Raw genomic sequence first — 15,396 nt, 5'->3', positions numbered from 1 at the left:
CTTACATTTATAACACTAAATGTTAATGGATTAAACTTCCCTATAAAAAGACAAAGACTGGGAGAATGGATTAAAAAACAGAACCCATCTATATTCTGTCTATGAGAAACTCACTTTAGACACAAGTAGAAAAATAGACTGAAAGTGAAAGGTTGGAAAAAAGATATTTCATGCAAACAACAATCAGAAAAAAAAGTGGGAGTAGCTATATTAATATCAGACAAATTAGACTTCAAAAGTAAAACAATTAAAAGAGACAAAGAGGGACACTATATATTAATAAAAGAGTCAATTCATCAAGAAAATATAACAATCATAAATATTTATGCACCAAGCCAGAGTGCCTCAAAATTCATGAGGCAAACAATAAGAACACTGAAAGGAGAAGTAGATACCTTTACAATAATAGTTGGAGACTTCAATACACTGCTTTCATCAATGGATAGAACATCTAGACAGAGGATCAGTAAAGAAACAGATATGTTGAATTGTATGATAAATGAACTAGACTTGACAGACATTTATAGAACACTACACCCAACAACAGCAGGATACACTTTTTCCTCAAGTGCTCATGGAACATTCTCTAGGATAGACCACATGTTGGGTCACAAAGCAAGTCTCAACAAATTTAAAAATATTGATATTATAGAAAAACTTTCTTGGACCATAATGGAATGAAGTGGGAAATAAATAACAGGCAACAGGTCATAAAATTCACAAATATATGGAGGCTAAACAACACCCTCTTAGAAAACCAGTGGGTAAAGGAAGAAATTACAAGACAAATTAGTAAATACCTCGAGGCAAATGACAATGAAAACACAACATATCAAAACTTATGGGATGCAGCAAAGGCAGTGCTGAGAGGGAAATTTATTGCCCTAAATGCCTATATTAAAAGAGAAAAGAGAGCAAAAATTGAGGAATTAACTGTTCACCTGGAGGAACTAGAGAAAGAACAGCAAACTAACCCCAAAGCAAACAGAAGGGAAGAAATAACAAAGATTAGGGCAGAAATAAATGAAATTGAGAACAGGAAAACAGTAGAGAGAATCAACAAAACCAGAAGTTGGTTCTTTGAGAAAATCAATAAAATTGATGGACCACCAGCTAGGCTAGCAAATAAAAAAAAAAAAAAAGGGAGAGAGAGAGAGAGCAGATGCAAATCAATACAATCAGAAATGGGAAAGGAGACATAACTACCAATGTTGCAGAAATAAAGGAGATAATGAGAAAATACTATGAGCAACTATATGTTAATAAACTAGACAACTTAGATGAAACGGACAATTTCCTAGAGAAGCATAAACAACCAACATTGACTCAAGAAGAAATAGATGACCTCAACAAACCAATCACAAGTAAAGAGATTGAGTCAGTCATCAAAAAGCTCCTAATAAAGAAAAGCCCAGGACCAGATGGCTTCACATGTGAATTCTACCAAACATTCAAGAAAGAATTAGTACCAATCTTGCTCGAACTCTTCAAAAAAAAATTGAAGAGGGAAAGCTACTTAATTCATTCTATGAAGCCAGCATCACCCTTATACCAAAATCAGACAAAGATACCACAAAAAAAGAAAATTATAGACCAATCTCTTTAATGAATATAGATGCAAAAATCCTCAACAAAATACTTGCAAATCAAATTCAGCAGCACATTAAAAGAATTATACAATATGACCAGGTGGGATTTATTCCAGGTATGCAAGGCTGGTTCAACACAAGAAAATCAATTAATGTGATACACCACATTAATAAATGAAAGTGGAAGAACCACCTGGTCATCTTGATTGATGCATAAAAGGCATTTGACAAAATTCACCATCCTTTCTTGATGAAAACACTTCAAAGGATAGGAATAGAAGGGAACTTTCTCAATATAATAAAGGCAATATATGGAAAACCCACAGCTAACATCATACTCAATGGGGAAAGACTGAAAGCTTTCCTCTAAGATCAGGAACAAGACAGGGATTCACGCTGTCACCATTGTTATTCAACATTGTGCTGGCAGTTCTAGCTAGAGCAATTAGGCAAGAAAAAGAAATAAAAGGCATCCAAATTGGAGAGGAAGAAGTAAAACTTTCACTTTTGCAGATGACATGATTCTATATGTAGAAAATCCAGACAAATCTACAGCAAAGGTACTAGAACTAGTTAATGAATACAGCAAAGTGGCAGGCTACAAGATCAACATGCAAAAATCTGTAGTGTTTCTATACACAAGTAATGTGCAACAAGAGGAGGAAATCAAGAAAAAAATTCCATTTACAATAGCAACCGAAAGAATCAAGTATTTAGGAATAAACTTAATCAAGGCCACAAAGACCTTTACACAGAAAACTATAAGAAACTGCTAAAAGAAATAGAACAGAACCTAAAAAAATGGAAGAACATAACCATGTTCGTGGATTGGAAGACTAAATATAGTTAAGATGGCAATTTTACTTAAACTGATTTATAGATTCAATGCAATACCAATTAAAATCCGAATAACCTACTTTGCAGAAATAGAAAAGCCAATAACCAAATTTATTTGGAAGGACAAGATGCCCTGAATAGCCAAAAATATCTTGAGAAAGAGGAAAGAAGTGGGAGGTCTCACACTACCTGACTTTGAAACATATTACAAAGCTACAGTGTTCAAACAGCATGGTACTGGCATAAGGATGGATCAATTGACCAATGGAATTGAACTGAGTGTTCAGAAATAGACCCTTGCATCTACAGACAATTCATCTTTGATAAGGCAGTCAAGCTGAAGCAACTGGGACAGAGCAGCCTCTTCAATAAATGGTGTTTGGAGAACTAGATATCCATTTCCAAAAGAATGAAAAAGGACTCCTATCTCACATCTTATACAAAAATGACCTTGAAATGGATCAAAGACCTAAACGTTAGTGCTAAGACCATAAGAATCTTAGAAGAAAATGTAGAGCAATATCTTAAAGATCTTGTGATAGGAGGTGGTTTCTTAGACCTCACACCCAAGGTGCGAGCAACCAAAGAACCAATAGACAAATGGGATCTCCTCAAAATTAAACATTTTTGTACATCAAAGGACTTTGTCAGAAAAGCATGCAATGGGAGATGATATTGGAAACCACATATCAGATAAGAGTTTAATATCCCAAATATATAAAGGGATCCTACAACTCAACAACAGAACAACAAACAGTCTAATTAAAAAATGGGCAAAAGACATGGACAGACACTTTTCTGAAGAGGAAACACAAATGGCTCAAAAACATATGAAAAAATGCTCAACTTCACTGGCTATTAGGGAAATGCAAATCAAACCCAGAATGAGATATCATCTCACACCTACCAGAATGGCCATTTTCCAAAAAACAGAAAATGACAAGTGCTGGAGAGGATGTGGAGAAAGAGGCACACTTATTCATTGTTGGTGGGAATGTAGAATGTTGCAACCACTCTGGAAGACAGTATGGAGGTTCCTCAGGAAGCTAAATATAGATTTGCCATATGACCCAGCTATTCCATTGCTAGGCATATACTCAGAGGAACTGAAAGTTAAGACACAAATGGACATTTGTAAACCAATGTTCATTGCAGCATTATTCACGATTGCCAAGAGATGGAAACAGCCTAAATGTCCATCAAAGGATGAGTGGATAAACAACCTGTGGTATATACACATGATGGAAGATCATGCAGCTGTAAGACAGAACAAAGACATGGCACATATAATAATGTGTATGAACCTTGAGGACATTATGTTGAGTGAAGTTAGCCAGAAAAAAAAGGACAAATACTGTATGGTCTCACTAATATGAACTAACATTAGTGAGCAAACTTTGAGAGTTAAAAGCTGGTAACACAGGCAACCAGGAGACAGAAAGAGGGTAGAGATCAGGCATTTGATGCTGAAAGACTACAGAATGTTCAGCAGGATTGATTGTATAGATCCAGAAAAAGATGGAATAATAATGTGTGATGGTAGCACAATATTGTAAATATACTGAACAAAGATGTCTGTGAGTAAAGCTGAAAGAGGTGGGATAGAGGAATGTATGATACCAGAGGTAAAGATAGATGATAAAGACTGGGGCTGTATAACTTGGAAAAACTGGAGTGGCCAATGCTGTTACTAAATGTACCAATATAAAAATGTTTTTACATGTGGGAGAACAAATGAATGCTAACCATGCAGAGTGTTGAAAAAAGGATGGTATTTTGGAAAAAACATAGTCAAAGCCAACTGGAGTCTATGGTCAACATTAACATTGTAATATGCTTCCATTAAATGTAACAAAGGCAATATACCAAAGTTAAATGTGTATGAGAGGCGGAAATAAGGAAGAGACATGGGATTCTTGGTAGTGGTGTTGTTTTCTGTCCTTACTATTATATTGTATGACATTTTATTTTTCTTTTATCTTTTTTATTATTTGCTAAAAAACACTTTTTTCCATGGTTATCAATATGTTCAAGTGCTGACTATGGTGATAAATGTACCACTATATGATGATGCTGTGAACAACTGTACACTGGATAAATGTATGGTATGTGAATATATCTCTCTAAAATTGTAGGAAAAAATATAAATAGGGGTAAAAGTGCTGGAGAAAACATGGAGAGAGGAATGTACCTATTTAATGCTGATGAGGAGGCAGAATGGTATAGCCTTTCTGGAGGTCAGTGTGGGTGGTTCCACAAGAAGCTAAGTATGTGGGGCCATAAGATCCTGCAACCTCATTATGGGGTATGTACTTGGAAGATCTGAGAGCAGAGACATGAATAGACATTTGCACACTGGTGTTTATGGAGAGAGTATTCATGATGTGCAATGGGTGGAGGTGGCCTAAGGGTACATTGACTGAGGAACAGAATGGTGAACTGTGGTGTATGCATATAATGGAATATTGAGCAACTATGAGAAGGAGTGAAGCTGTGAGACATGCAACGAGGTGAATGGATCCTGTAGACAGCATTTTGAGTGACAAACACTATCATGCCTCACCAACATGGACTAACTACAATGTGTAAACTCAGAATTGAATCTTAGAACACAGTCTAAAAGGGGAACGATTATTGTAATGGTCCCTAGATTGTAAGCTCTTACAGCAATCAAATCTATTCCTGAATTGTAATGGCTATCTCCAAACTCTGAGATATTGATCCCTTTATGTATAACCTGATTGGTCTCTGGAACATTGAGTATCTGTGTGACACCTGAAACCCAGAGCTAGAGCATGGCAGATACGAATGTCAGTATTAATGCAAACAGCAACTATTAAAAAAAAAAAAAGCTGAAACAGAGCCCAGACTTCAATTAGAGATATGAATGAAGCAGATCTGGTTAAGACTAGGACAAATTGGGCCAAAGCGTAAAGGTTGAAACTGACTGTGTGTTAAAACTTCAACTTCCATGTGAGACCAAGGGAAGAGATGTTGATTTAGTGCAGGATCTATATTTTCTAAACAATATAACTTCTATAGTCAGTTTGTTCAAACACCACAATTACATGGAACTTTGAATAGGAACTGAGATATGGTAGGTTTGTATATATTAGAGTCAAATAGCGACACACCCCAGAGTAATCTGGGTGGAGAATAAAAATATATATGCAGGGCCACCCTGAGGAATTGGGGGAAAATGCAGAAGTGTTGGACTTCCTCACCTGGATGGCTGCTGAAGTTCTCACAAACACTGGGGACTGACGATTTGGTATGCTAAGTGCGCTATCTTGGGGCTTGCCCTTATGAAGCTTGTTACTGCAAAGGAGAGGCTAAACCTTCTTATAATTGTGCCTAAGAGTCTCCCCCTGAGTACCTCTTTGTTGCACAGATAACTCCCAGGGGTGTAAATCTCCCTGGCAAAGCAGGATATGACTCCTGGGGATGAATCTGGACCCGGCATCATGGGATTGAGAACATCTTCTTGACCAAAAGGGGGATGTGAAATGAAATGAAATAAAGTTCCAGTGGCTGAGAGATTTCAAGTGGAGTTGAGATGTCACTTGGGTGGACTTTCTTACGGACTATATAGATAACACTTTTTAGGTTTAATGTATTGGAATAGCTAGAAGTAAATACCAGAAACTATCACCCTCTAACCCAGCAGCCTTGATCCTTGAAGATGATTGTATAACAATGTAGATTACAAGGGGTGACAGTGTGATTGTGAAAACCTTGTGGATTGCACTCCCTTTACCCAGTGTATGGATGAATGAATAGAAAAATGGGGACAAAAATGAAAAGAAAAATAGGGTGGAATGGGGGGAGGATTTGGGTGTTCTTTTTTACTTTTATTTTTTATTCTTATTCTGATTCTTTCTGGTATAAGGAAAATGTTCACAAATAGATTGGGGTGATGAATGCATAACTATATGATGGTATTGTGAACAGGTGATTGTACACCATGGAGGACTGTATGGTATGTGAATACATCTCAATAAGACTGAATTTAATTTAAAACAAAAAAGGAAAAAAAATGTTAAAAAAAAAAAAGGAGCACACCCAAAACTCTCCAAAGTGGCATGAGGGCATCAAAGGATGCTCTGGAGTGGCTCTGCCAACAGACAGAAATTCCAGGTCTGTTTCCTGTTTTCCCACACATTGCATGTTCTTCACTTGGTGGTGGGATTGGTCAAATGACCTCTAGGATTCAGCGACCATCTCTTTCACTTTTCACTTGGTTTCAACTGATTTGCCTTTGGAATTACTAGAACTGTCTGTGCTCTTATCTGGAGCACTTAACTCTCAGAGATAATGAAACCACCCAACATGTCAGGACATTCCTAATTTCCCGTTTTATATCAGTTACTATTTCTGACAAACACGAATCATTCAGGCTAAGTTCACCAAAATTATGGTGATTATTGGACTGGGTAATTAGATAATTGCAATTTATCATCAGCAACAGTAAGCATTTACCCTGTATCAGATACTGCACTTTACATTGATGATTCAAAGATATGGTGGCATCAGACACCAAGTCATCTGGGTGATCGCTCTAATTCCTAATGTGTAGGTCTACCTATGAACTCTGTGACTTTGTTCAAGTTATCATAACGTTTACCACCATTAGTCCTCATCTATAAAGTAGGAATAATCTCGCTTCCAGGGGGTTCTGTTAGAAGCAAATAAAACAGTGTACATGAAAGAGCTTTGAAAACTACACAAATATAAGAGGTTACTGTTACCCTTATTTGGCAAGGACGATCTGTCATATACAAATGACAATGAGTTAAGAGAATATATTACCAAACGACACTAATCTGTGAGCCAAGTCCACAGGTCATTCAGAGATCTCCATCTGTGATGTTGTAATGTATAAGTGGTGGCTAATACATGCACAAACTTGGCAAATGCTACAATGAAGGAAGCACAATGCCTGGCACACAGTAGGAGCACACAGTAGGAATTGAGCAGAGTCGAGTCGTAAAGAATCAATAGACATTAGATAGGTCAGTAGTGCAGTGGATTCACATTCCAGGCAGATGGTGCTTTGGGCAATGAGGAAATCTTAGGAAGTTTGGTGAGGCAAGGACACAATTGTATGAACTAGGAATGGATGAGAGACAAGCTGAAGAAGGAAACAAGGACCAGGTAATTAAAGGCACTGTGAGCTATGCAGGAGTCACTTTTTCCTTCTGAAAGCAATGGAAAGTATTGGAAAAGTTTTAAATAAAAGAGAAATATGTTTATATTGGCTTTTTTGAATGACTGCTCTAGTGGCAAATGGAAGAAGGGTGGAGAGATAAGAGAATGTTATAGTGATCGAAGTGAGTCAGAAGAAGCTGACCTAAGTAGTGGCAGTAGGGTGGCGACCAGGAGACAGATGGAAAAGGAATTCATGGAGCAGAATTTCCAGGACTTTTGTTGGCCATGTGTGTGTGTGTGTGTGTGTGTGTGTGTGTGTAGGGGGGTTAGGATGACCTGGATTTCTACTTTTTGGCTGCTAGATGGAGCCATTAATGAGGATTAAGCAAACAGAAGGGGAAAGTCCATCAAGAAGAGGGTAAATCATTTTCATAATCTTCTGCTTTTAAGAAAACAGAAATGTTCCACATATTTGAGAAAGATTTTCACTATGCTGAAAACCTCCTTAGCTATCATCTTCTAGTGACCATGGTTTAACTCATGGTATGGTAGCTAAGACAAATGGATCAGAACCGCTGGCTGCTTGGATTCCTTTCAAAGGGCAGAACAATGAATGAGAGCCCAGACCTGTTTATTAGTGACAGACTGGTTCTGAATTCTTTCTAACCACAGATTTTTTGTTAAACTCATCAACCATTGTCCTGCTACACTTGCCACTGAATAGATTATGTGTATATGGTTGATTTAGTGGAAAATTATTATCAGAACAGCTCTGGGAATCATTTAAAACAGATAGTGGGACTGTCTTCTAAGACAAGGCTACTTCGACCCATCAGCCTCATAACTGCTTATCATCATTTTAATTTTGAAATTCATTTTATTTGTGAAATATTGTAGTACAAGAAGCATGTGTTGATTTCAGTTTCTGGAGAAATAGGTGTTTTTAATTAATTATTTATTTATTTTTTACAATTAATGAGAGTTTCTTGAAGACAAAGATTATTTGCATTTATTTTTGAGTTCCTTGCATACAGAAGTTTCTGGCACATGTGAAGTGCTTAGCAGATATTTGTAGAACATAAATGATTGAATTAAAAAAATGGCTGCTTGACTCTTTAGAGTCTCCTAAGTCAAATGTGTTTCATAATAATAAGCATAATCACAGACAGGACCTTTTCCCAGAATATTTTTAGAGAATTTCAGACAGGAAGAAAGCAGGATAAATGATTTTATTTTGTCTCTCCACACCTACTGGGGCAGAAGCAACAGCTTTTTTTTTGCTTCTCTTATAGTCAGATTCCTGACCACTTTCCTTGCCCATTTACAATGCATGGTCACTCAGATTTTTGGTTCTGTTTCTTGCTCCAAAGCACTTATCAATCATAACATGAAGCTGAAATTTGGGTCATCATGTGACATAAGAAAAGTTTGCTAAGGGTCACTAAAAATATGGCGATTGTTATTCTAAACATTAAAAAAAATTTTTCTATCTTTAGCAAGATGCTCCTATCTTCCTTTTGAATTAGCAAATTATGTAACAACATTAGCTCACCCACTGTATCCCACTGAACTTCAAGCAGGAGTATATATTCTAAATGTCTAAATTTTTCAGAACATGCATTTAAAGACATTACTTAAGAGCAGCAAAACTCTTTCTCTGCAGAACGCTACACACTACCTGGCACATGGCTGGGTGTTAGTGGTAGACCGTGGTGACTCTGGGTTTTGTCAGCTCACTGTCATGGCTCATCTTCAGTCTTCTCCTTCTATGGAGACTTCTTCCTTCATTCCTTGAGGTCCTAGGCATTTGTCATCACGAGGCTCCATCCCTCTGTCACCAGATGGATGAGCCTGTGACCCAGAATGGCCAATTCAAGTACACCATCCCCAGGTAGCAGAGCTTAGTTCAGAGGAGGACACATTATTTAGTGTCCTGGGGCTGATGGTTAGTGAATTTGTCTGAGGAGGAAGTCAGGGCAGAAATGGCACAGCTCTGATGGTATTATTGGAACCACAGTATCAAACCATGTGTGAGGTCCACAGTGGGACTTCCCAGTTAAGCAACAGAGCAGAGTCTTTGTTTAAATAAGCTTAAGTTGGATTTCTGTCACTTGCAACCAAAGGAGTCCTAATTAATATAGTCTTTCATTTGAAAAGTTTAAATCATCATATTAACCAGTCTGTCCTGAACCCCTTCTTTTATAAACATTTAAGATTGCAATATATGCTTATTTAAAGGTTTACAATTTAAACGACATACCTGAGTTCAAGACACACTTAACTTAGAGGCTCATGTCAAACAATTCTTTATTTTTTATGGTACAAATTAAAAGTGACAGATCCGAAGCTGTTAAGAAATACACAAAGTGCAGCTTTACTGACCGTACAGATATTGCTCTAGATTAAGTAAAGTTTTGTCAGTTTTTTTTTTTAAATGTTAAGCAACCTGTGCAGATAAATCAGCTTTGGTTTCAATGTCAGAGCAAGTAAGGAGCTTTTAAATATCCAGTTTGGCTTCTTGGTCACAAGTCCATCATGTCAACTTCTCGTCATGATAATTTTTTCAAAACAACCCAGTCTATTTTCCTGCCCTCCTTCCTGCTGCCTGCCCCAGGCATGGAGAAGCAGAACGCTCTGTGGTGGCTCATCGGTGACCAGTCTAGATCATAGCACAGAGGACAAAAATAATCACTTTCTTAACAACAAATAAACAAAGGTGCCTCACTTAATTTCAAGTTGAAGACAAGCAAATCACATGACAAAAAGCTCATTACAAAATGTTATCCAAACAGATTTTACAGTCAAACATTGAAATGAAAATCAATTTCCTTTTTTGCTATTTTTTTTTAAGTTTGGCCATTAACTGGGTACAAGTAGAGTGCTGAGGTAAAACACTGATGAACAGTTTGTATTTCTTTTTTCTTTTCTTAAAATAGGAACAGTTTAGTATTGCAAGATTGTCAGCAACATTTAGCCATATCTATACAATGTGCATATACCTACAAACATTGAGCTTTGGTCCAGCGTAGAGAAGACGAGCAAAGGCATTTTACGATTTCTTTTTGGTTATAGCTTGAGTTCTTTGATATGCCTCTACTTGTGTGTGTGTTTTTTTCCTAGCTCCTTTTGCTTTCTTATTCTCTCTTTTGTGTTTGTGTCTTTGTGTGTGTGTGTGTGTGTGTGTGTGACTGTGTGTTTACAACATAAAGAAACAAAAACCTTGCAACACAATTAAAACTCAATTCTTCAAAATGTTTTTAGTTGAAAAAGAATAAAAAAATCCACATACAAGTGCAAAATATAACACTAGTTGTCTTTTTTTTTTCAAGTAATGAAGAAAATGAAGATGACAATAATTTTAAAAAAATCTGAGAAAAATACTGAAGCTTGAAATACAATCACATATGCCTGAAGTGGCTTTTATTTTTTCCTGGTGGCAACCTCAACCTTCAGTTCATGGAAACATAAGAGACACTTGAATGCTCTTGGCATATGAAGTTGTTTACAAGTGGAAATAAGAAATGTCATAATAATATTAAGCAGTAGGTGTGGTCCCAAAGATTTATGTTAACACATTATAATTTATATTCCTAAGAATCTGTTCAGGCACCTTTTTATGCCTTGTAGCAAAAAATTTACCTGTAAAAAATTAATATAAGAAGCATTACAACAGCTTATAAATAATTTATAAAACAATACAAAATTATAAAACTATAAAAAAATCACTGCACATGAAGGCTTTTATGACTGTGGGATGAATATATTCCTTTTTTGTTCTGCTCTGGAAGATTACATTTATTTTATATTTTCACTGTCCTAGTTATCGCCTCCTAATTATAGATCTCAAAATTGAGCAGGCCTTATGTAACCTCTGCTGGCATATGTTTAAACATTTAGCATCCATTACACGTTTTCTTGTTAACGTCTCTTCTTGGGAGCTTTTTCTGATGGAATTTGGAACAGGTCCTAGGAGAATACAAAATCTGTTAAGCAATACATTGTTGGGCTTCTGGGTTATTGGTATTTCTGTAGTTTTTAAGATGGCAAATGCAAATCATGATGTTGGCAATGATTAGGCTAGCTGTGCCTGATTAGCATCAGACTGGTGAAATGGAAACATCTTTATAAGCAACTGCTTCCACTTTCAGGGTTTCTTTTAGAGGTTCCTTATTGGTTGTCTCCTAGTTGCTTCATGAATCCATCTTGGGGGACAATTTTACTGTAGCATTTATATCATCAGCAAAGGAGCCAACAGAAGAAAAAAACTCAAATCCCCATAGAGGAGAGAGCATGTTAGAGAAAGAAGATGGTGATTCTAATCAGTTGGACAACTTGAAGTGGGGTTTCTCTTTTTTTTTCCCTTTCAAAATTTACTTCTAGATAGGACATACGCATGATTACTGATTAACTAATAAGAAATATTTACATTTCAATAGCAGGCAAGTTGACGTGTTTTTTTTTTTTTTGCTTGCCCCTTTAATCAAACACCTTCTGCCTATACTTGGGAGAAAACATAAACTGCAGGAGCTAAGAACCTGCACAGCCATCCCAACACCTCAGTGCTTTCTTTTGGCTTACTAGGTCATTTTGGCCACAGATCTTTTGAGTAAGTTATTTTTAAACATGAAATAATCCTCTAGTTCAAATAGTGAAGGCTATTCTGATGTGTTAGATAAACCACTTCTCAATTGTTTCTTTTAGTGGAGACATTTCACTACTAAAACTTCTTTTTTCCTCCAGAAACCAGCCCCCAATTCCAATGGTTTAAATTCATCTGCCAACTTTCTGCTCCATCTATATATCCTAACAGCAAACGACTCCCCCACTGCCTGCCAAAAAGGTCTTGCCATCGCAAGTGGAATGAAAAGAGAAGCAGAAAAGATGAAATCAACAGAATCTGCGGTGTCCTTTAACGACCCTGTCGCCATCCTTTCTTTTCGGGCCTGTTTCTTTGGGTGTGCCTATGGGTGTGTACATGCTACGTGTGTATTTGGACTGAGATCTTGAGACATTTCTTTGGCTTTCAGACTTCTGAGAGAAATTGCTTTGCACAGAAGCATAAAATAGATGTCAATATTGAACCAAGTGTGCAGCTTATGTTTACGTTACAAAATTAGTTTTGGTCAGCTCTCCATGTACGTGCCAACAGACTGAGAAAAATCCCAAGCTCTGGTGTGGACAGGGAGCACAATTACCTCTTATGCCAGTGTTGACAGCTCATCGAGCAAAGCCCTAGTTATATGGAGCCTCTACTGCATTTCACTAGTTCTGAGTGGAAAAGACACTCTGTTCCTTCCCAGGGCGATGGCCTTCCCACAGACCCTGGAGGCCACGTACAAGGGAGACGGAGAAATGGAGGGAAAAAGAGAAATGCGAGCTCCATTTTTTTTTTCCTTAAACCCACAAGTCATAGTGAGAAGAAAGCAACAAATGCTTTGGCACACAATCCAGGATGGCCTCACCCCCTATCCCCAAACAGAAAAAAGAACCCCTTCTTCAAAAAAAAAAAAAAAAAAAAGAAATTGGCTTCAACCATAACACACACCCCATAGGTGGCGACAACAGATGGGAAATGGGAAAGATGGGAGAAATCAGGTTTCCTATTTTTCCGAGAAGTACAAATGTAAAAATTTGTAACACAACTTTACACGCAGAGAAGAGTAGAATAACGATCGCATTTGCAATGCCATGTTTCTGACTTTGGTTAATAGGTTTCCTAGTGAATTAGCACTTAGTCTCTGAAGGACACAGCCGCTCCTCCAGGTGGCAGGCTTGCATTCACTTTTAACAGAGAAAAGTTTTTGTTTTTTGTTTTTGATTTTTATTTCTTTTTGGCTTAGTTTTGTTTTTCTCTTTTTCCTTAAAACGAGTTCACATTTTTCATAATACACAGAAAAAAGTATGTGGTTATTTATTTGGTTTGCTTTAAGACCATTAAAAAACTGGCTTTGGGGAGACAGGTGGGGGGCGGAATCTATCCTAGCACACGCACCTTCAGGTGGTGTGTTCCTTGTTTAAAAATTTTCAAAAAAAATTTTTTGTTGTTGTTTTGGAAAACCAACGGACTTATAAACCATTCTGTCCACTTGGTAGTTTTTCCTAGTCTTTTACTTACAAGGGTGATGACTGGGGCTTTTTTTTTTTTTTTTCTCATTAATTTTTTTTTTTCTTGTGGCTTCCCGAGGGTGGAGTTTCATTTCTGTGAATTTTGCTCTTGATTGCAGGGTGGGCGTCTCTTTTAGGAGTTTTCTTCCAGAGAGTCTGTTAGGGGCTCCAGGGGGACGGCCGTGGCCGGCTCGTGCTGTTTCAAGCGTTTAATTGTGTTCTTCAGGGCTTGCCTCTTATTGCAGAACCAAACCCTAACTACTTCCCGGTCATAGTTCAGCTTCTCGGCAATTTCGGTCATTTCCTGCCCCGAGGGGTGTGTGTTCTTCTCAAAGTGGGCATTGAGGATCTCAAGGGCCTGGGGTGTGAAGGAGGTGCGCCGCTTGCGCTTTTTGGAGGGTTCACTTCCGATAAACTCGGTCAGGTTCTGCATACCTGCTCGATGGCGGGCCTCGGCCTCAGCCATCCACCGCTCAAGCACCGGCTTGATCTTCTGGGCGCTTTTAGGGGTGATGTCCAGCTTTTCAAACCTGGCAGGATACAAAAGGCCAGGGTTCAGTTTGGCTGTCAGACTGCTAGCTATAGTGTTCTCTTGGGCTTCCTGTGGTAGGAAAAAGTGGCTTCTCAGGATGGTGTGTCTGGGGGGAGAATTGAGAAAGAACAGTCTTACACTGAGTCCTCTGCCAGGGTGGGCCTCCTGCCTGCCTGCCTGACTGACTGGCAGAGCGAATTCACTCCATGTTAACAGCCAGCTGCAACATAGCTGCCACTGAGCTTAAGCCAGTGCCCTCCCTCCTCCAGCATGCCTCATGCCAGAACGTGCAAAGCATGCTCCCCCCAACACACAGACACACAGACACACAGATGAGAGAGTGAGGAGACGCAGTGAGAATTGCAAGATGCACGGGCTATCGCAGTGGGAAAAAAAACACAAACAAAAACACAGCAACTCAGATTCCCCCCAGCAAGCTCTGAGGTCTAAGCTTGCATTTCAATTGTACCGGCACCATTTCCCCAATCCTCAGAAACGGTAAGGCAAAAATTGACACCCAGAAGTGACGTCAAAGCCAACTGCTGTATTTTTTCATTTAAAAGCATTCTTTCTATGCTTTACATTTGGTTTTCTTTAAATTCCCCCCAATTGACTTGATTAAGAAAATGTTATAGCTATTGTAACAGTCAGGGATGGTGACTGGGATGTTTTCTTTTATAACTCTATCTCTTTATTGAGATTCATTTTAATCTCTCTCTTTTGATCACAATTTTCACCATATATAAGTGCACAACAAGTTCCCTTTCCAGGTAAAACACAACCCATTGCTATTTTACTGTTCTGCTAAGAACATTCCACCCCTGGCTGTACCAAGGCAACCCAGCATAATGGTCTACTTTTGCACCAGGGCATCAAGCTGTGTTTAATGTGAGATATCTGCAAACTGTACCTGAATGATATCATTTTCTATAAATGAGGTCCTGTGTATATCAATTGTCATCAGCAATTCTCTGCTACATTGACTTTAAAAAAATACAAAGCATCTTGGACAAAATTACAGAGAGTTTTAACAGGTCATCCTGGAGCCCAATTCATACTCAACGAAATACAAAAAAGCACTGCTTCCTTTTTGTTTGTCTGTTTGTTCATTCTAAATCCAAATTCATGACCATCCAGTATGACAGGTTTGGATACAAAGGATTCCTCTCTCTTTTTTAAAGTGTT

At 37.9% G+C, this 15,396-nt stretch overlaps 1 protein-coding gene across 1 annotated transcript in view; it reads right to left on the bottom strand.

Moving 5' to 3' along the window:
• Window positions 1-13,812: 13,812 nt before the first annotated feature.
• Window positions 13,813-15,396, bottom strand: part of POU6F2 (POU class 6 homeobox 2) — a 510,083-nt gene continuing 508,499 nt past the window's right edge. The window contains exon 10 of the mRNA XM_037837121.1: window positions 13,813-14,317. Within this exon, the coding sequence (XP_037693049.1) occupies window positions 13,813-14,317 (505 nt within the window). The remainder of the gene's footprint in view (window positions 14,318-15,396) is intronic.

Source organism: Choloepus didactylus, chromosome 5 (genome assembly GCF_015220235.1).
Source record: "Choloepus didactylus isolate mChoDid1 chromosome 5, mChoDid1.pri, whole genome shotgun sequence".
Taxonomy (NCBI): domain Eukaryota; kingdom Metazoa; phylum Chordata; class Mammalia; order Pilosa; family Megalonychidae; genus Choloepus; species Choloepus didactylus.
This window is presented reverse-complemented; position numbering and strand designations above follow the sequence as displayed.